Below are 22,894 nucleotides of genomic sequence, written 5' to 3'. Positions count from 1 at the left end.
GACAGACAGACAGACAGACAGACAGACAGACAGACAGACAGACAGACAGACAGACAGACAGACAGACAGACAGACAGACAGACAGACAGACAGACAGACAGACAGACAGACAGACAGACAGACAGACAGACAGACAGAGAGAGAGAGAGAGAGAGAGAGAGAGAGAGAGAGAGAGAGAGAGAGAGAGAGAGAGAGAGAGAGAGAGAGAGAGAGAGAGAGAGAGAGAGAGAGAGAGAGAGAGAGAGAGAGAGAGAGAGAGAGAGAGAGAGAGAGAGAAAGCTTAGCCTTTTAAATCTGTTCTAAAGCAGACCAATTCTGCAGCTGTAAGAATAGAGTGCTTTTACCATGGTGAGGAGGTGGAGGGACCTTGGAACAAAGGAGACATGAAAGCAAGAATTAAACATCTAAATCAAGACAATCCCTGTTCTGAATCGTCCCGAAGCCAAGCTCTTCTTTGTACAGCAAGGAAAGCATCGGTTTGTGTTTGTACAATGACCGACACTGATCTCTGTGTGTGCTGTATGTTGTGCTGAACATGTTTAGGTAAACAATGAGAAATAAAGGATGCTTTTCCATGTCTTTTTGTGTCTCAGTGCAAATACGGCAGTGATGCTTCTGTAACCAGTGGTCTCCACAACCCAACGTATCGCAAATGTTAACCTTCAAAAAAATGTAAGGAATGACACCAAGCTCTCCAAAGTCAGATATTGTAGATACTATTGGTGCGTTCATTCTATAAATTCAATAAATGTATGCAATTAACAAAAACTGTTGTCAAAGTTTAATGTAACAGCTTCAGAATCACAGAGATGCATTGATCCGAGAGAGAGATTTCATATTTATATGACTGAGAAAATGTGGGCCACCTGCAATCAGAAGTACAATACAATGTATTCGTCTGGAGAAATATTAATAAATATATATATATATCTCTAGTGACCATCAGCTCTCTGACCTCATTATTAGTTCAAACATCAAACATTTGAAAAGTAAACGTACACACCAAAGATCTTATGTGTTTGTTTGGGTCTCTTACCTGTCTATAATGGCACACATGTCTAAGCTGACGTTCTCAAATGCTCCCACAATGCCTTTCTCCACGGCATGCATATCAGCCGGCTGATCGTCCAATAGAATTGCCTGCATGCAGCCCTGAAACGACTTCTGGGTGGGTGGGGCTAAGGTAGGCAGGAAGTACCCTGAGAGAGAGAAAGAGGCGAGAGAGAGAGAGAGAGAGAGAGAGAGGAGAGGGGAAAGAGAAAGAGAGGGGATAGAAAGAGAGGGTGAGCGTGTGGGGTTGAGAGAGAGAGGAGAGGCGATGGGGGAGAAAGAGAGCGAGAGGGAGCAGAGGGGGAGAAAGGGAGAGCTATAAATCTCCATCATGAAAGTGTAACAGTCTGTCAGACATGATGTCAATCAACCTCAGAGTCCCATCCTAACATTCACCCCCCCAAGACCAGAGTAGTCCCATCCCAACATTCACCCCCAGGACCAGAGTAGAGTCCCATCCTAACATTCACCCCCCCAGGACCAGAGTAGAGTCCCATCCTAACATTCACCCCCCAGGACAAGAGTAGGGTCCAATCCTAACATTCACCCCCCAGGACCAGAGTAGAGTCCCATCCAAACATTCACCCCCAGGACCAGATTAGGGTCCAGTCCTAACATTCACCTCCAAGGACCAGAGTAGGATCCCATCCTAACATTCACCCCCAGGACCAGAGTATAGTCCCATCCTAACATCCACCCCCAGGACCAGAGTAGTCCCATCCTAACATTCATCCCCCCAGGACCAGAGTAGAGTCCAATCCTAACATTCACCCCCCAGGACCAGAGTAGAGTCCCATTCTAACATTCACCCCCCAGGACCAGAGCAGAGTCCCATCCTAACATTCACCCCCCAGATCCAGAGTAGTCCCATCCTAACATTCACCCCCTCCCCAGGACCAGAGTAGAGTCCCTTCCTAACATTCATCCCCCCAAGACCAGAGTAGTCCCATCCAAACATTCACCCCCCAGGACCAGAGTAGAGTCCCATCCTAACATTCACCCCCCAGGACCAGAGTAGTCCCATTCAAACATTCATCCCCCCCAGGACCAGAGTAGAGTCCAATCCTAACATTTATCCCCCCCTGGAGCAGAGTAGATTCCCATCTTAACATTCATCCCCCCCAGGACCAGAGTAGAGTCCCATGCTAACATTCATCCCCCACAGGACCAGAGTAGAGTCCCATCCTAACATTCATCCCCCCCAGGACCGGAGTAGAGTCCCATCCTAACATTCATCCCCTCCAAGACCAGAGTAGTCCCATCCTAACATTCACCCCCCCCCCCAAGACCAGAGTAGTCCCATCCTAACATTCATCCCCCCCAGGACCAGAGTAGAGTTCCATCCTAACATTCACCACCCAGGACCAGAGTAGTCCCATTCGAACATTCATCCCCCCCAGGACCAGAGTAGAGTCCAATCCTAACATTTATCCCCCCCTGGACCAGAGTAGATTCCCATCCTAACAGCCACCCCCCAGGACCAGAGTAGAGTCCTATCCTAACATTCACCCCCCAGGACCAGAGCAGAGTCCCATTCTAAAATCCACCCCCCAGGACCAGAGCAGAGTCCCATCCTAACATTCACCCCCCAGGACCAGAGTAGTCCCATCCTAACATTCATCCCCCCCAGGACCAGAGTAGAGTCCCATCCTAACATTCACCCCCCAGGACCAGAGTAGTCCCACCCGAACAGTCATCCCCCCCAGGACCAGAGTAGAGTCCAATCCTAACATTCATCGCCCCTGGACCAGAGTAGATTCCCATCCTAACATTCACCCCCCAGGACCAGAGTAGAATCCCATCCTAACATTCACCCCCCAGGACCAGAGTAGAGTCCTATCCTAACATTCACCCCCCAGGACCAGAGCAGAGTCCCATTCTAAAATCCACCCCACAGGACCCCGCAGGACCAGAGCAGAGTCCCATCCTAACATTCACCCCCCAGGACCAGAGGAGTCCCATCCTAACATCCACCCCTCAGGACCAGAGCAGAGTCCCATCCTAACATTCACCCACCCCCCAGGACCAGAGTAGAGTCCCATCCAAACATTCACCCTCCAGGACCAGAGTAGAGTCTCATCCTAACATTCACCCCCCCCAGGACCAGAGTAGTCCCATCTTAACATTCACCCCCCCCCCCCCAAGACCAGAGTAGTCCCATCCTAACCCCCCAGGACCAGAGTAGGGTCCAATCCTAACATTTATCCCCCCCTGGACCAGAGTAGATTCCCATCCTAACAGCCACCCCCAGGACCAGAGTAGAGTCCCATCCTAACATTCACCCCCCAGGACCAGAGTAGAGTCCTATCCTAACATTCACCCCCCAGGACCAGAGCAGAGTCCCATTCTAAAATCCACCCCCCAGGACCAGAGCAGAGTCCCATCCTAACATTCACCCCCCAGGACCAGAGTAGTCCCATCCTAACATTCATCCCCCCCAGGACCAGAGTAGAGTCCCATCCTAACATTCACCCCCCAGGACCAGAGTAGTCCCATCCGAACAGTCATCCCCCCCAGGACCAGAGTAGAGTCCAATCCTAACATTCATCACCCCCTGGACCAGAGTAGATTCCCATCCTAACATTCACCCCCCAGGACCAGAGTAGAATCCCATCCTAACATTCACCCCCCAGGACCAGAGTAGAGTCCTATCCTAACATTCACCCCCCAGGACCAGAGCAGAGTCCCATTCTAAAATCCACCCCCCAGGACCCCGCAGGACCAGAGCAGAGTCCCATCCTAACATTCACCCCCCAGGACCAGAGGAGTCCCATCCTAACATCCACCCCTCAGGACCAGAGCAGAGTCCCATCCTAACATTCACCCACCCCCCAGGACCAGAGTAGAGTCCCATCCAAACATTCACCCTCCAGGACCAGAGTAGAGTCCCATCCTAACATTCACCCCCAGGACCAGAGTAGTCCCATCTTAACATTCACCCCCCCCCCAAGACCAGAGTAGTCCCATCCTAACATTCATCCCCCCCAGGACCAGAGTAGGGTCCAATCCTAACATTTATCCCCCCCTGGACCAGAGTAGATTCCCATCCTAACAGCCACCCCCCAGGACCAGAGTAGAGTCCCATCCTAACATTCACCCCCAGGACCAGAGTAGAGTCCTATCCTAACATTCACCTCCCAGGACCAGAGCAGAGTCCCATTCTAAAATCCACCCCCCAGGACCAGAGCAGAGTCCCATCCTAACATTCACCCCCCAGGACCAGAGTAGTCCCATCCTAACATTCATCCCCCCCAGGACCAGAGTAGAGTCCCATCCTAACATTCACCCCCCAGGACCAGAGTAGTCCCATCCGAACATTCACCCCCCCAGGACCAGAGTAGTCCCATCTTAACATTCATCCCCCCCAGGACCAGAGTAGAGTCCCATCCTAACATTCATCCCCCCCAGGACCAGAGTAGAATCCCATCCTAACATTCACCCCCCAGGACCAGAGTAGAGTCCTATCCTAACATTCACCCCCCAGGACCAGAGCAGAGTCCCATTCTAAAATCCACCCCCCAGGACCCCGCAGGACCAGAGCAGAGTCCCATCCTAACATTCACCCCCCAGGACCAGAGGAGTCCCATCCTAACATCCACCCCTCAGGACCAGAGCAGAGTCCCATGCTAACATTCACCCACCCCCCAGGACCAGAGTAGAGTCCCATCCAAACATTCACCCTCCAGGACAAGAGTAGAGTCCCATCCTAACATTCACCCCCCCCCAGGACCAGAGTAGTCCCATCTTAACATTCATCCCCCCCAGGACCAGAGTAGAGTCCCATGCTAACATTCATCCCCCAAAGGACCAGAGTAGAGTCCCATCCTAACATTCATCCCCCCCAGGACCGGAGTAGAGTCTCATCCTAACATTCATCCCCCCCAGGACCAGAGTAGTCCCATCCTACCATTAACCCCCCCCAGGATCAGAGTAGAGTCCCATCCTAACGTTCACCCCCCAGGACCAGAGTAGTCCCATCCTAACATTCATCCCCCCCAGGACCAGAGTAGAGTCCCATCCTAACATTCACCCCCCAGGACAAGAGTAGGGTCCAATCCTAACATTCACCCCCCAGGACCAGAGTAGAGTCCCATCCAAACATTCACCCCCAGGACCAGATTAGGGTCCAGTCCTAACATTCACCTCCAAGGACCAGAGTAGGATCCCATCCTAACATTCACCCCCAGGACCAGAGTATAGTCCCATCCTAACATCCACCCCCCAGGACCAGAGTAGTCCCATCCTAACATTCATCCCCCAGGACCAGAGTAGAGTCCAATCCTAACATTCACCCCCCCCCAGGACCAGAGTAGAGTCCCATTCTAACATTTACCCCCCAGGACCAGAGCAGAGTCCCATCCTAACATTCACCCCCCAGGTCCAGAGTAGTCCCATCCTAACATTCACCCCCTCCCCAGGACCAGAGTAGAGTCCCTTCCTAACATTCATCCCCCCAAGACCAGAGTAGTCCCATCCAAACATTCACCCCCAGGACCAGAGTAGTCCCATTCGAACATTCATCCCCGAGGACCAGAGTAGAGTCCAATCCTAACATTTATCCCCCTGGAGCAGAGTAGATTCCCATCCTAACATTCACCCCCAGGACCAGAGTAGTCCCATCTTAACATTCATCCCCCCAGGACCAGAGTAGAGTCCCATGCTAACATTCATCCCCCACAGGACCAGAGTAGAGTCCCATCCTAACATTCATCCCCCCATGACCGGAGTAGAGTCCCATCCTAACATTCATCCCCCAGGACCAGAGTAGAGTCCCATCCTAACATTCATCCCCCAAGACCAGAGTAGTCCCATCCTAACATTCATCCCCCAGGACCAGAGTAGAGTTCCATCCTAACATTCACCCCCAGGACCAGAGTAGTCCCATTCGAACATTCATCCCCCAGGACCAGAGTAGAGTCCAGTCCTAACATTTATCCCCCTGGACCAGAGTAGATTCCCATCCTAACATTCACCCCACAGGACCAGAGTAGAGTCCTAACCTAACATTCACCCCCCAGGACCAGAGCAGAGTCCCATTCTAAAATCCACCCCCAGTACCAGAGCAGAGTCCCATCCTAACATTCACCCCCTGGACCAGAGTAGAGGCCCACCCTAACATTCACCCCCCAGGACCAGAGTAGTCCCATCTTAACATTCATCCCCCCCAGGACCAGAGTAGAGTCCCATGCTAACATTCATCCCCCACAGGACCAGAGTAGAGTCCCATCCTAACATTCATCCCCCCAGGACCAGAGTAGAGTCCCATCCTAACATTCATCCCCCCAGGACCAGAGTAGTCCCATCCTACCATTAACCCCCAGGATCAGAGTAGAGTCCCATCCTAACATTCACCCCCCAGGACCAGAGTAGTCCCATCCTAACATTCATCCCCCCCAGGACCAGAGTAGAGTCCCTTCCTAACATGCATCCCCCAGGACCAACGTAGAGTCCCATCCTAACATTCACCCCCAGGACCAGAGTAGTCCCTTCCCAACATTCACCCCCCAGGACCAGAGTAGAGTCCCATCCTAACATTCACCCCCCAAGACCAGAGTAGTCCCATCCCAACATTCACCCCACAGGACCAGAGTAGAGTCCCATTCTAAAATCCACCCCCCAGGACCAGAGCAGAGTCCCATCCTAACATTCACCGCCCAGGACCAGAGTAGTCCCATCCTAACATTCACCCCCCAGGACCAGAGTAGAGTCCCATCCTAACATTCACCCCCAGGACCAGAGTAGTCCCATCCGAACATTCATCCCCCAGAACCAGAGTAGAGTCCAATCCTAACATTCATCCCCCCCTGGACCAGAGTAGATTCCAATCCTAACATTCACCCCCAGGACCAGAGTAGAATCCCATCCTAACATTCACCCCCAGGACCAGAGTAGAGTCCTATCCTAACATTCACCCCCCAGGACCAGAGCAGAGTCCCATTCTAAAATCCACCCCCAGGACCCCGCAGGACCAGAGCAGAGTCCCATCCTAACATTCACCCCCAGGACCAGAGGAGTCCCATCCTAACATCCACCCCTCAGGACCAGAGCAGGGTCCCATCCTAACATTCACCCACCCCCCAGGACCAGAGTAGAGTCCCATCCAAACATTCACCCTCCAGGACCAGAGTAGAGTCCCATCCTAACATTCACCCCCAGGACCAGAGTAGAGTCCCATCCTAACATTTACCCCCAGGACCAGAGTAGAGTCCCATCCTAACATTCACCCCCAGGACCAGAGTAGTCCCATCTTAACATTCATCCCCCAAGAACAGAGTAGTCCCATCCCAACATTCACCCCCAGGACCAGAGTAGAGTCCCATCCTAACATTCACCCCCCAAGACCAGAGTAGTCCCATCCTAACATTCATCCCCCCCAGGACCAGAGTAGAGTTCCATCCTAACATTCACCCCCCAGGACCAGAGTAGAGTCCCATCCTAACATTCACCCCCAGGACAAGAGTAGGGTCCAATCCTAACATTCACCCCCCAGGACCAGAGTAGAGTCCCATCCAAACATTCACCCCCAGGACCAGATTAGGGTCCAGTCCTAACATTCACCTCCAAGGACCAGAGTAGGATCCCATCCTAACATTCACCCCCAGGACCAGAGTATAGTCCCATCCTAACATCCACCCCCCCAGGACCAGAGTAGTCCCATCCTAACATTCATCCCCCCAGGACCAGAGTAGAGTCCAATCCTAACATTCACCCCAGGACCAGAGTAGAGTCCCATTCTAACATTCACCCCCAGGACCAGAGCAGAGTCCCATCCTAACATTCACCCCCAGGTCCAGAGTAGTCCCATCCTAACATTCACCCCCTCCCCAGGACCAGAGTAGAGTCCCATGCTAACATTCATCCCCACAGGACCAGAGTAGAGTCCCATCCTAACATTCATCCCCCCAGGACCGGAGTAGAGTCCCATCCTAACATTCATCCCCCAGGACCAGAGTAGAGTCCCATCCTAACATTCATCCCCCCAAGACCAGAGTAGTCCCATCCTAACATTCATCCCCCCAGGACCAGAGTAGAGTTCCATCCTAACATTCACCCCCCAGGACCAGAGTAGTCCCATTCGAACATTCATCCCCCAGGACCAGAGTAGAGTCCAGTCCTAACATTTATCCCCCTGGACCAGAGTAGATTCCCATCCTAACATTCACCCCACAGGACCAGAGTAGAGTCCTAACCTAACATTCACCCCCCAGGACCAGAGCAGAGTCCCATTCTAAAATCCACCCCCAGGACCAGAGCAGAGTCCCACCCTAACATTCACCCCAGGACCAGAGTAGAGTCCCATCCTAACATTCACCCCCCAGGACCAGAGTAGTCCCATCTTAACATTCATCCCCCAGGACCAGAGTAGAGTCCCATGCTAACATTCATCCCCCACAGGACCAGAGTAGAGTCCCATCCTAACATTCATCCCCCCAGGACCAGAGTAGAGTCCCATCCTAACATTCATCCCCCCAGGACCAGAGTAGTCCCATCCTACCATTAACCCCCAGGATCAGAGTAGAGTCCCATCCTAACATTCACCCCCCAGGTCCAGAGTAGTCCCATCCTAACATTCACCCCCCCCCCAGGACCAGAGTAGAGTCCCTTCCTAACATTCATCCCCCCAAGACCAGAGTAGTCCCATCCAAACATTCACCCCCCAGGACCAGAGTAGAGTCCCATCCTAACATTCACCCCCCAAGACCAGAGTAGTCCCATCCTAACATTCATCCCCCCAGGACCAGAGTAGAGTTCCATCCTAACATTCACCCCCCAGGACCAGAGTAGTCCCATTCGAACATTCATCCCCCCGAGGACCAGAGTAGAGTCCAATCCTAACATTTATCCCCCCCTGGAGCAGAGTAGATTCCCATCCTAACATTCACCCCCCAGGACCAGAGTAGTCCCATCTTAACATTCATCCCCCCCAGGACCAGAGTAGAGTCCCATGCTAACATTCATCCCCCACAGGACCAGAGTAGAGTCCCATCCTAACATTCATCCCCCCCATGACCGGAGTAGAGTCCCATCCTAACATTCATCCCCCCCAGGACCAGAGTAGAGTCCCATCCTAACATTCATCCCCCCCAAGACCAGAGTAGTCCCATCCTAACATTCATCCCCCCCAGGACCAGAGTAGAGTTCCATCCTAACATTCACCCCCCAGGACCAGAGTAGTCCCATTCGAACATTCATCCCCCCAGGACCAGAGTAGAGTCCAGTCCTAACATTTATCCCCCCCTGGACCAGAGTAGATTCCCATCCTAACATTCACCCCACAGGACCAGAGTAGAGTCCTAACCTAACATTCACCCCCCAGGACCAGAGCAGAGTCCCATTCTAAAATCCACCCCCAGGACCAGAGCAGAGTCCCATCCTAACATTCACCCCCAGGACCAGAGTAGAGTCCCATCCTAACATTCACCCCCCAGGACCAGAGTAGTCCCATCTTAACATTCATCCCCCCCAGGACCAGAGTAGAGTCCCATGCTAACATTCATCCCCCACAGGACCAGAGTAGAGTCCCATCCTAACATTCATCCCCCCAGGACCAGAGTAGAGTCCCATCCTAACATTCATCCCCCCCAGGACCAGAGTAGTCCCATCCTACCATTAACCCCCCCCCCAGGATCAGAGTAGAGTCCCATCCTAACATTCACCCCCCAGGACCAGAGTAGTCCCTTCCTAACATTCATCCCCCCCAGGACCAGAGTAGAGTCCCTTCCTAACATGCATCCCCCCAGGACCAACGTAGAGTCCCATCCTAACATTCACCCCCAGGACCAGAGTAGTCCCTTCCCAACATTCACCCCCCAGGACCAGAGTAGAGTCCCATCCTAACATTCACCCCCCCAAGACCAGAGTAGTCCCATCCCAACATTCACCCCACAGGACCAGAGTAGAGTCCCATTCTAAAATCCACCCCCCAGGACCAGAGCAGAGTCCCATCCTAACATTCACCCCCCAGGACCAGAGTAGTCCCATCCTAACATTCACCCCCCAGGACCAGAGTAGAGTCCCATCCTAACATTCACCCCCAGGACCAGAGTAGTCCCATCCGAACATTCATCCCCCCCAGAACCAGAGTAGAGTCCAATCCTAACATTCATCCCCCCCTGGACCAGAGTAGATTCCAATCCTAACATTCACCCCCAGGACCAGAGTAGAATCCCATCCTAACATTCACCCCCCAGGACCAGAGTAGAGTCCTATCCTAACATTCACCCCCCAGGACCAGAGCAGAGTCCCATTCTAAAATCCACCCCCCAGGACCCCGCAGGACCAGAGCAGAGTCCCATCCTAACATTCACCCCCAGGACCAGAGGAGTCCCATCCTAACATCCACCCCTCAGGACCAGAGCAGGGTCCCATCCTAACATTCACCCACCCCCCAGGACCAGAGTAGAGTCCCATCCAAACATTCACCCTCCAGGACCAGAGTAGAGTCCCATCCTAACATTCACCCCCCCCAGGACCAGAGTAGAGTCCCATCCTAACATTTACCCCCCAGGACCAGAGTAGAGTCCCATCCTAACATTCACCCCCCAGGACCAGAGTAGTCCCATCTTAACATTCATCCCCCAAGAACAGAGTAGTCCCATCCCAACATTCACCCCCACGGACCAGAGTAGAGTCCCATCCTAACATTCACCCCCCCCCCAAGACCAGAGTAGTCCCATCCTAACATTCATCCCCCCAGGACCAGAGTAGAGTTCCATCCTAACATTCATCCCCCAGGACCAGAGTAGAGTCCCATCCTAACATTCACCCCCAGGACAAGAGTAGGGTCCAATCCTAACATTCACCCCCAGGACCAGAGTAGAGTCCCATCCAAACATTCACCCCAGGACCAGATTAGGGTCCAGTCCTAACATTCACCTCCAAGGACCAGAGTAGGATCCCATCCTAACATTCACCCCCAGGACCAGAGTATAGTCCCATCCTAACATCCACCCCCAGGACCAGAGTAGTCCCATCCTAACATTCATCCCCCCAGGACCAGAGTAGAGTCCAATCCTAACATTCACCCCCCAGGACCAGAGTAGAGTCCCATTCTAACATTCACCCCCAGGACCAGAGCAGAGTCCCATCCTAACATTCACCCCCCAGGTCCAGAGTAGTCCCATCCTAACATTCACCCCCTCCCCAGGACCAGAGTAGAGTCCCTTCATAACATTCATCCCCCCAAGACCAGAGTAGTCCCATCCAAACATTCCCCCCCCAGGACCAGAGTAGAGTCCCATCCTAACATTCACCCCCCCCCCCCAGAGTAGTCCCATCCTAACATTCATCCCCCCAGGACCAGAGTAGAGTTCCATCCTAACATTCACCCCCCAGGACCAGAGTAGTCCCATTCGAACATTCATCCCCCCGAGGACCAGAGTAGAGTCCAATCCTAACATTTATCCCCCCCTGGAGCAGAGTAGATTCCCATCCTAACATTCACCCCCCAGGACCAGAGTAGTCCCATCTTAACATTCATCCCCCCCAGGACCAGAGTAGAGTCCCATGCTAACATTCATCCCCCACAGGACCAGAGTAGAGTCCCATCCTAACATTCATCCCCCCAGGACCGGAGTAGAGTCCCATCCTAACATTCATCCCCCCCAGGACCAGAGTAGAGTCCCATCCTAACATTCATCCCCCCCAAGACCAGAGTAGTCCCATCCTAACATTCATCCCCCCCAGGACCAGAGTAGAGTTCCATCCTAACATTCACCCCCCAGGACCAGAGTAGTCCCATTCGAACATTCATCCCCCCCAGGACCAGAGTAGAGTCCAGTCCTAACATTTATCCCCCCCTGGACCAGAGTAGATTCCCATCCTAACATTCACCCCACAGGACCAGAGTAGAGTCCTAACCTAACATTCACCCCCCAGGACCAGAGCAGAGTCCCATTCTAAAATCTACCCCCAGGACCAGAGCAGAGTCCCATCCTAACATTCACCCCAGGACCAGAGTAGAGTCCCATCCTAACATTCACCCCCAGGACCAGAGTAGTCCCATCTTAACATTCATCCCCCAGGACCAGAGTAGAGTCCCATGCTAACATTCATCCCCACAGGACCAGAGTAGAGTCCCATCCTAACATTCATCCCCCAGGACCAGAGTAGAGTCCCATCCTAACATTCATCCCCCCAGGACCAGAGTAGTCCCATCCTACCATTAACCCCCAGGATCAGAGTAGAGTCCCATCCTAACATTCACCCCCAGGACCAGAGTAGTCCCATCCTAACATTCATCCCCCCAGGACCAGAGTAGAGTCCCTTCCTAACATGCATCCCCCAGGACCAACGTAGAGTCCCATCCTAACATTCACCCCCAGGACCAGAGTAGTCCCTTCCCAACATTCACCCCCAGGACCAGAGTAGAGTCCCATCCTAACATTCACCCCCCAAGACCAGAGTAGTCCCATCCCAACATTCACCCCACAGGACCAGAGTAGAGTCCCATTCTAAAATCCACCACCCAGGACCAGAGCAGAGTCCCATCCTAACATTCACCCCCCAGGACCAGAGTAGTCCCATCCGAACATTCATCCCCCCCAGAACCAGAGTAGAGTCCAATCCTAACATTCACCCCCCAGGACCAGAGTAGAATCCCATCCTAACATTCACCCCCCAGGACCAGAGTAGAGTCCTATCCTAACATTCACCCCCCAGGACCAGAGCAGAGTCCCATTCTAAAATCCACCCCCAGGACCCCGCAGGACCAGAGCAGAGTCCCATCCTAACATTCACCCCCAGGACCAGAGGAGTCCCATCCTAACATCCACCCCTCAGGACCAGAGCAGGGTCCCATCCTAACATTCACCCACCCCCCATTATCAGAGTAGAGTCCCATCCAAACATTCACCCTCCAGGACCAGAGTAGAGTCCCATCCTAACATTCACCCCCCCCAGGACCAGAGTAGAGTCCCATCCTAACATTTACCCCCAGGACCAGAGTAGTCCCATCCTAACATTCATCCCCCAGGACCAGAGTAGAGTCCTAACCTAACATTCACCCCCAGGACCAGAGCAGAGTCCCATTCTAAAATCCACCTCCCAGGACCCCGCAGGACCAGAGCAGAGTCCCATCCTAACATTCACCCCCCAGGACCAGAGTAGAGTCCCATCCTAACATTTACCCCCAGGACCAGAGTAGAGTCCCATCCCAACATTCACCCCCCAGGACCAGAGTAGAGTCCCATCCTAACATTCACCCCCCCCCAAGACCAGAGTAGTCCCATCCTAACATTCATCCCCCCCAGGACCAGAGTAGAGTTCCATCCTAACATTCACCCCCCAGGACCAGAGTAGTCCCATTCGAACATTCATCCCCCCCAGGACCAGAGTAGAGTCCAATCCTAACATTTATCCCCCCCTGGACCAGAGTAGATTCCCATCCTAACATTCACCCCACAGGACCAGAGTAGAGTCCCATCCTAACATTCACCCCCCAGGACCAGAGTAGAGGCCTAACCTAACATTCACCCCCAGGACCAGAGCAGAGTCCCATTCTAAAATCCACCCCCCAGGACCAGAGCAGAGTCCCATCCTAACATTCACCCCCCAGGACCAGAGTAGTCCCATCCTAACATTCATCCCCCCAGGACCAGAGTAGAGTCCCATCCGAACATTCAGCCCCAGGACCAGAGTAGTCCGATCCGAACATTCATCCCCCCCTGGACCAGAGTAGAGTCCAATCCTAACATTCATCCCCCCTGGACCAGAGTAGATTCCCATCCTAACATTCACCCCCCAGGACCAGAGTAGAATCCCATCCTAACATTCACCCCCCAGGACCAGAGTAGAGTCCTATCCTAACATTCACCCCCCAGGACCAGAGCAGAGTCCCATTCTAAAATCCACCCCCCAGGACCCCGCAGGACCAGAACAGAGTCCCATCCTAACATTCACCCCCCAGGACCAGAGGAGTCCCATCCTAACATCCACCCCTCAGGACCAGAGTAGAGTCCTAACCTAACATTCACCCCCAGGACCAGAGCAGAGTCCCATTCTAAAATCCACCTCCCAGGACCCCGCAGGACCAGAGCAGAGTCCCATCCTAACATTCACCCCCCAGGACCAGAGTAGAGTCCCATCCTAACATTCACCCCCCAGGACCAGAGTAGAGTCCTAACCTAACATTCACCCCCCAGGACCAGAGCAGAGTCCCATTCTAAAAACCACCCCCCAGGACCAAAGCAGAGTCCCATCCTAACATTCACCCCCCAGGACCAGAGTAGTCCCATCCTAACATTCATCCCCCCCAGGACCAGAGTAGAGTCCCATCCTAACATTCACCCCCCAGGACCAGAGTAGTCCCATCCGAACATTCATCCGCCCCAGAACCAGAGTAGAGTCCAATCCTAACATTCATCCCCCCCTGGACCAGAGTAGATTCCAATCCTAACATTCACCCCCCAGGACCAGAGTAGAATCCCATCCTAACATTCACCCCCCAGGACCAGAGTAGAGTCCTATCCTAACATTCACCCCCCAGGACCAGAGCAGAGTCCCATTCTAAAATCCACCCCCCAGGACCCCGCAGGACCAGAGCAGAGTCCCATCCTAACATTCACCCCCAGGACCAGAGAATCCCATCCTAACATCCACCCCTCAGGACCAGAGCAGGGTCCCATCCTAACATTCACCCACCCCCCAGGACCAGAGTAGAGTCCCATCCAAACATTCACCCTCCAGGACCAGAGTAGAGTCCCATCCTAACATTCACCCCCAGGACCAGAGTAGAGTCCCATCCTAACATTTACCCCCCAGGACCAGAGTAGAGTCCCATCCCAACATTCACCCCCCAGGACCAGAGTAGAGTCCCATCCTAACATTCACCCCCCCCCCAAGACCAGAGTAGTCCCATCCTAACATTCATCCCCCCCAGGACCAGAGTAGAGTTCCATCCTAACATTCACCCCCCAGGACCAGAGTAGTCCCATTCGAACATTCATCCCCCCCAGGACCAGAGTAGAGTCCAATCCTAACATTTATCCCCCCCTGGACCAGAGTAGATTCCCATCCTAACATTCACCCCACAGGACCAGAGTAGAGTCCCATCCTAACATTCACCCCTCAGGACCAGAGTAGAGTCCTAACCTAACATTCACCCCCAGGACCAGAGCAGAGTCCCATTCTAAAATCCACCTCCCAGGACCCCGCAGGACCAGAGCAGAGTCCCATCCTAACATTCACCCCCCAGGACCAGAGTAGAGTCCCATCCTAACATTTACCCCCCAGGACCAGAGTAGAGTCCCATCCCAACATTCACCCCCCAGGACCAGAGTAGAGTCCCATCCTAACATTCACCCCCCCCCAAGACCAGAGTAGTCCCATCCTAACATTCATCCCCCCCAGGACCAGAGTAGAGTTCCATCCTAACATTCACCCCCCAGGACCAGAGTAGTCCCATTCGAACATTCATCCCCCAGGACCAGAGTAGAGTCCAATCCTAACATTTATCCCCCCCTGGACCAGAGTAGATTCCCATCCTAACATTCACCCCACAGGACCAGAGTAGAGTCCCATCCTAACATTCACCCCCCAGGACCAGAGTAGAGGCCTAACCTAACATTCACCCCCCAGGACCAGAGCAGAGTCCCATTCTAAAATCCACCCCCCAGGACCAGAGCAGAGTCCCATCCTAACATTCACCCCCCAGGACCAGAGTAGTCCCATCCTAACATTCATCCCCCCCAGGACCAGAGTAGAGTCCCATCCTAACATTCAGCCCCAGGACCAGAGTAGTCCGATCCGAACATTCATCCCCCCCAGGACCAGAGTAGAGTCCAATCCTAACATTCATCCCCCCTGGACCAGAGTAGATTCCCATCCTAACATTCACCCCCCAGGACCAGAGTAGAATCCCATCCTAACATTCACCCCCCAGGACCAGAGTAGAGTCCTATCCTAACATTCACCCCCCAGGACCAGAGCAGAGTCCCATTCTAAAATCCACCCCCCAGGACCCCGCAGGACCAGAGCAGAGTCCCATCCTAACATTCACCCCCCAGGACCAGAGGAGTCCCATCCTAACAACCACCCCTCAGGACCAGAGTAGAGTCCTAACCTAACATTCACCCCCAGGACCAGAGCAGAGTCCCATTCTAAAATCCACCTCCCAGGACCCCGCAGGACCAGAGCAGAGTCCCATCCTAACATTCACCCCCCAGGACCAGAGTAGAGTCCCATCCTAACATTCACCCCCAGGACCAGAGTAGAGTCCTAACCTAACATTCACCCCCCAGGACCAGAGCAGAGTCCCATTCTAAAAACCACCCCCCAGGACCAAAGCAGAGTCCCATCCTAACATTCACCCCCAGGACCAGAGTAGTCCCATCCTAACATTCATCCGCCCCAGGACCAGAGTAGAGTCCCATCCTAACATTCACCCCCCAGGACCAGAGTAGTCCCATCCGAACATTCATCCGCCCCAGGACCAGAGTAGAGTCCAATCCTAACATTCATCCCCCCCTGGACCAGAGTAGATTCCCATCTTAACATTCACCCCCCAGGACCAGAGTAGAGTCCTATCCTAACATTCACCCCCCAGGACCAGAGCAGAGTCCCATTCTAAAATCCACCCCCCAGGACCCCGCAGGACCAGAGCAGAGTCCCATCCTAACATTCACCCCCCAGGACCAGAGTAGAGTCCTAACCTAACATTCACCCCCCAGGACCAGAGCAGAGTCCCATTCTAAAATCCACCCCCCAGGACCAAAGCAGAGTCCCATCCTAACATTCACCCCCCAGGACCAGAGTAGTCCCATCCTAACATTCATCCCCCCCAGGACCAGAGTAGAGTCCCATCCTAACATTCAGCCCGAGGACCAGAGTAGTCCGATCCGAACATTCACCCCCCAGGACCAGAGTAGAGTCCAATCCTAACATTCATCCCCCTGGACCAGAGTAGATTCCCATCCTAACATTCACCCCCAGGACCAGAGTAGAATCCCATCCTAACATTCACCCCCCAGGACCAGAGTAGAGTCCTATCCTAACATTCACCCCCCAGGACCAGAGCAGAGTCCCATTCTAAAATCCACCCCCCAGGACCCCGCAGGACCAGAGCAGAGTCCCATCCTAACATTCACCCCCCAGGACCAGAGGAGTCCCATCCTAACATCCACCCCTCAGGACCAGAGTAGAGTCCTAACCTAACATTCACCCCCAGGACCAGAGCAGAGTCCCATTCTAAAATCCACCCCCCAGGACCCCGCAGGACCAGAGCAGAGTCCCATCCTAACATTCACCCCCCAGGACCAGAGTAGAGTCCCATCCTAACATTCACCCTCCAGGACCAGAGTAGAGTCCTAACCTAACATTCACCCCCCAGGACCAGAGCAGAGTCCAATTCTAAAAACCACCCCCCAGGACCAAAGCAGAGTCCCATCCTAACATTCACCCCCAGGACCAGAGTAGTCCCATCCTAACATTCATCCCCCCCAGGACCAGAGTAGAGTCCCATCCTAACATTCACCCCCCAGGACCAGAGTAGTCCCATCCGAACATTCATCCCCCAGGACCAGAGTAGAGTCCAATCCTAACATTCATCCCCCCCTGGACCAGAGTAGATTCCCATCCTAACATTCACCCCCCAGGACCAGAGTAGAGTCCTATCCTAACATTCACCCCCCAGGACCAGAGCAGAGTCCCATTCTAAAATCCAGCCCCCAGGACCCCGCAGGACCAGAGCAGAGTCCCATCCTAACATTCACCCCCAGGACCAGAGGAGTCCCATCCTAACATCCACCCCCCAGGACCAGAGTAGAGTCCCATCCTAACATTCACCCTCCAGGACCAGAGTAGAGTCCTAACCTAACATTCACCCCCCAGGACCAGAGCAGAGTCCCATTCTAAAAACCACCCCCCAGGACCAAAGCAGAGTCCCATCCTAACATTTACACCCCAGGACCAGAGTAGTCCCATCCTAACATTCATCCCCCCCAGGACCAGAGTAGAGTCCCATCCTAACATTCACCCCCCAGGACCAGAGTAGTCCCATCCTAACATTCATCCCCCCCTGGACCAGAGTAGATTCCCATCCTAACATTCACCCCCCAGGACCAGAGCAGAGTCCCATTCTAAAATCCACCCCCCAGGACCCCGCAGGACCAGAGCAGAGTCCCATCTTAACATTCACCCCCCAGGACCAGAGGAGTCCCATCCTAACATCCACCCCTCAGGACCAGAGCAGAGTCCCATCCTCACATTCACCCACCCCCCAGGACCAGAGTAGAGTCCCATCCAAACATTCACCCTCCAGGACAAGAGTAGAGTCCCATCCTAACATTTACCCCCAGGACCAGAGTAGAGTCCCATCCTAACATTTACCCCCCAGGACCAGAGTAGAGTCCCATCCTAACATTCACCCCCCAGGACCAGAGTAGTCCCATCCTAACATCCACCCCTCAGGACCAGAGCAGAGTCCCATCCTCACATTCACCCACCCCCCAGGACCAGAGTAGAGTCCCATCCAAACATTCACCCTCCAGGACAAGAGTAGAGTCCCATGCTAACATTCATCCCCCACAGGACAAGAGTAAAGTCCCATCCTAACATTCATCCCCCCCAGGACCAGAGTAGAGTCCCATCCTAACATTCATCCCCCCCAGGACCAGAGTAGTCCCATCCTACCATTAACCCCCCCAGGATCAGAGTAGAGTCCCATCCTAACATTCACCCCCCAGGACCAGAGTAGTCCCATCCTAACATTCATTCCCCCCAGGACCAGAGTAGAGTCCCATCCTAACATTCACCCCCCAGGACCAGAGTAGTCCCATCCGAACATTCATCCCCCCCAAGACCAGAGTAGAGTCCAATCCTAACATTCACCCCCAGGACCAGAGTAGAGTCCCATCCTAACAGTCACCCCCCAGGACCAGATTAGAGTCCCATCCTAACATTCACCCCCCAGGACCAGAGTAGAGTCCCATCCTAACATTCACCCCCAGGACCAGAGTAGTCCCATCTTAACATTCATCCCCCCCAGGACCAGAGTAGAGTCCCATCCTAACATCCACCCCTCAGGACCAGAGTAGAGTCCTAACCTAACATTCACCCCCCAGGACCAGAGCAGAGTCCCATTCTAAAAACCACCCCCCAGGACCAAAGCAGAGTCCCATCCTAACATTTACACCCCAGGACCAGAGTAGTCTCATCCTAACATTCATCCCCCAGGACCAGAGTAGAGTCCCATCCTAACATTCACCCCCCAGGACCAGAGTAGTCCCATCCTAACATTCATCCCCCCCTGGACCAGAGTAGATTCCCATCCTAACATTCACCCCCCAGGACCAGAGCAGAGTCCCATTCTAAAATCCACCCCCCAGGACCCCGCAGGACCAGAGCAGAGTCCCATCTTAACATTCACCCCCCAGGACCAGAGGAGTCCCATCCTAACATCCACCCCTCAGGACCAGAGCAGAGTCCCATCCTCACATTCACCCACCCCCCAGGACCAGAGTAGAGTCCCATCCAAACATTCACCCTCCAGGACAAGAGTAGAGTCCCATCCTAACATTTACCCCCCCAGGACCAGAGTAGAGTCCCATCCTAACATTTACCCCCCAGGACCAGAGTAGAGTCCCATCCTAACATTCACCCCCCAGGACCAGAGTAGTCCCATCTTAACATTCATCCCCCCAAGACCAGAGTAGAGTCCCATGCTAACATTCATCCCCCACAGGACAAGAGTAAAGTCCCATCCTAACATTCATCCCCCCAGGACCAGAGTAGAGTCCCATCCTAACATTCATCCCCCCCAGGACCAGAGTAGTCCCATCCTACCATTAACCCCCCCAGGATCAGAGTAGAGTCCCATCCTAACATTCACCCCCCAGGACCAGAGTAGTCCCATCCTAACATTCATCCCCCCCAGGACCAGAGTAGAGTCCCATCCTAACATTCACCCCCCAGGACCAGAGTAGTCCCATCCAAACATTCATCCCCCCCAAGACCAGAGTAGAGTCCAATCCTAACATTCACCCCCAGGACCAGAGTAGAGTCCCATCCTAACAGTCACCCCCCAGGACCAGATTAGAGTCCCATCCTAACATTCACCCCCCAGGACCAGAGTAGAGTCCCATCCTAACATTCACCCCCAGGACCAGAGTAGTCCCATCTTAACATTCATCCCCCCCAGGACCAGAGTAGAGTCCCATCCTAACATCCACCCCTCAGGACCAGAGTAGAGTCCTAACCTAACATTCACCCCCAGGACCAGAGCAGAGTCCCATTCTAAAACCACCCCCAGGACCAAAGCAGAGTCCCATCCTAACATTTACACCCCAGGACCAGAGTAGTCCCATCCTAACATTCATCCCCCAGGACCAGAGTAGAGTCCCATCCTAACATTCACCCCCAGGACCAGAGTAGTCCCATCCTAACATTCATCCCCCTGGACCAGAGTAGATTCCCATCCTAACATTCACCCCCCAGGACCAGAGCAGAGTCCCATTCTAAAATCCACCCCCAGGACCCCGCAGGACCAGAGCAGAGTCCCATCTTAACATTCACCCCCAGGACCAGAGGAGTCCCATCCTAACATCCACCCCTCAGGACCAGAGCAGAGTCCCATCCTCACATTCACCCACCCCCCAGGACCAGAGTAGAGTCCCATCCAAACATTCACCCTCCAGGACAAGAGTAGAGTCCCATCCTAACATTTACCCCCAGGACCAGAGTAGAGTCCCATCCTAACATTTACCCCCCAGGACCAGAGTAGAGTCCCATCCTAACATTCACCCCCCAGGACCAGAGTAGTCCCATCTTAACATTCATCCCCCAAGACCAGAGTAGAGTCCCATGCTAACATTCATCCCCCACAGGACAAGAGTAAAGTCCCATCCTAACATTCATCCCCCCCAGGACCAGAGTAGAGTCCCATCCTAACATTCATCCCCCCAGGACCAGAGTAGTCCCATCCTACCATTAACCCCCAGGATCAGAGTAGAGTCCCATCCTAACATTCACCCCCAGGACCAGAGTAGTCCCATCCTAACATTCATCCCCCAGGACCAGAGTAGAGTCCCATCCTAACATTCACCCCCAGGACCAGAGTAGTCCCATCCGAACATTCATCCCCCCAAGACCAGAGTAGAGTCCAATCCTAACATTCACCCCCAGGACCAGAGTAGAGTCCCATCCTAACAGTCACCCCCAGGACCAGATTAGAGTCCCATCCTAACATTCACCCCCAGGACCAGAGTAGAGCCCCATCCTAACATTCACCCCCAGGACCAGAGTAGAGTCCCATCCTAACATCCACCCCTCAGGACCAGAGTAGAGTCCTAACCTAACATTCACCCCCCAGGACCAGAGCAGAGTCCCATTCTAAAATCCACCCCCCCAGGACCCCGCAGGACAAGAGCAGAGTCCCATCCTAACATTCACCCCCCAGGACCAGAGGAGTCCCATCCTAACATCCACCCCTCAGGACCAGAGTAGAGTCCTAACCTAACATTCACCCCCCAGGACCAGAGCAGAGTCCCATTCTAAAATCCAGCCCCCAGGACCCCACAGGACCAGAGCAGAGTCCCATCCTAACATTCACCCCCCAGAACCAGAGTAGAGTCCCATCCTAACATTCACCCTCCAGGACCAGAGTAGAGTCCTAACCTAACATTCACCCCTCAGGACCAGAGCAGAGTCCCATTCTAAAAACCACCCCCCAGGACCAGAGCAGAGTCCCATCCTAACATTCACCCCCCAGGACCAGAGTAGTCCCATCCTAACATTCATCCCCTCCAGGACCAGAGCAGAGTCCCATCCTAACATTCACCCCCCAGGACCAGAGTAGTCCCATCCGAACATTCATCCCCCCCAGGACCAGAGTAGAGTCCAATCCTAACATTCATCCCCCCCTGGACCAGAGTAGATTCCCATCCTAACATTCACCCCCCAGGACCAGAGTAGAGTCCTATCCTAACATTCACCCCCCAGGACCAGAGCAGAGTCCCATTCTAAAATCCACCCCCCAGGACCCCGCAGGACCAGAGCAGAGTCCCATCCTAACATTCACCCCCCAGGACCAGAGGAGTCCCATCCTAACATCCACCCCTCAGGACCAGAGCAGAGTCCCATCCTCACATTCACCCACCCCCCAGGACCAGAGTAGAGTCCCATCCAAACATTCACCCTCCAGGACCAGAGTAGAGTCCCATCCTAACATTCACCCCCAGGACCAGAGTAGAGTCCCATCCTAACATTTACCCCCCAGGACCAGAGTAGAGTCCCATCCTAACATTCACCCCCCAGGACCAGAGTAGTCCCATCTTAACATTCATCCCCCCCAGGACCAGAGTAGAGTCCCATGCTAACATTCATCCCCCACAGGACCAGAGTAAAGTCCCATCCCAACATTCATCCCCCCCAGGACCAGAGTAGTCCCATCCTACCATTAACCCCCCCCAGGATCAGAGTAGAGTCCCATCCTAACATTCACCCCCCAGGACCAGAGTAGTCCCATCCTAACATTCATCCCCCCCAGGACCAGAGTAGAGTCCCATCCTAACATTCACCCCCCAGGACCAGAGTAGTCCCATCCGAACATTCATCCCCCCCAGGACCAGAGTAGAGTCCAATCCTAACATTCACCCCCAGGACCAGAGTAGAGTCCCATCCTAACAGTCACCCCCCAGGACCAGATTAGAGTCCCAGCCTAACATTCACCCCCCAGGACCAGAGTAGAGTCCCATCCTAACATTCACCCCCAGGACCAGAGTAGTCCCATCTTAACATTCACCCCCCCCAGGACCAGAGTAGAGTCCCATCCAAACATTCATCCCCCCCAGGACCAGAGTAGTCCCATTCTACCATTCAACCCCCCCCTCCCCCTAGGACCAGAGTAGAG

General features: G+C 53.8%; 1 protein-coding gene across 2 annotated transcripts in view; it reads right to left on the bottom strand.

Annotated features, from left to right (window-relative positions):
• cntnap2a (contactin associated protein 2a) overlaps positions 1-22,894 on the bottom strand; it is a 315,711-nt gene that overhangs the window by 98,120 nt on the left and 194,697 nt on the right. For both annotated transcript variants that reach the window (XM_052483622.1, XM_052483624.1), the window contains exon 11: positions 1,037-1,199. In XM_052483622.1, the coding sequence (XP_052339582.1) occupies positions 1,037-1,199 (163 nt within the window). The remainder of the gene's footprint in view (positions 1-1,036; positions 1,200-22,894) is intronic.

The sequence above is a fragment of the Oncorhynchus keta genome, chromosome 28 (genome assembly GCF_023373465.1).
Source record: "Oncorhynchus keta strain PuntledgeMale-10-30-2019 chromosome 28, Oket_V2, whole genome shotgun sequence".
Taxonomy (NCBI): Eukaryota; Metazoa; Chordata; class Actinopteri; order Salmoniformes; family Salmonidae; genus Oncorhynchus; species Oncorhynchus keta.
This window is presented reverse-complemented; position numbering and strand designations above follow the sequence as displayed.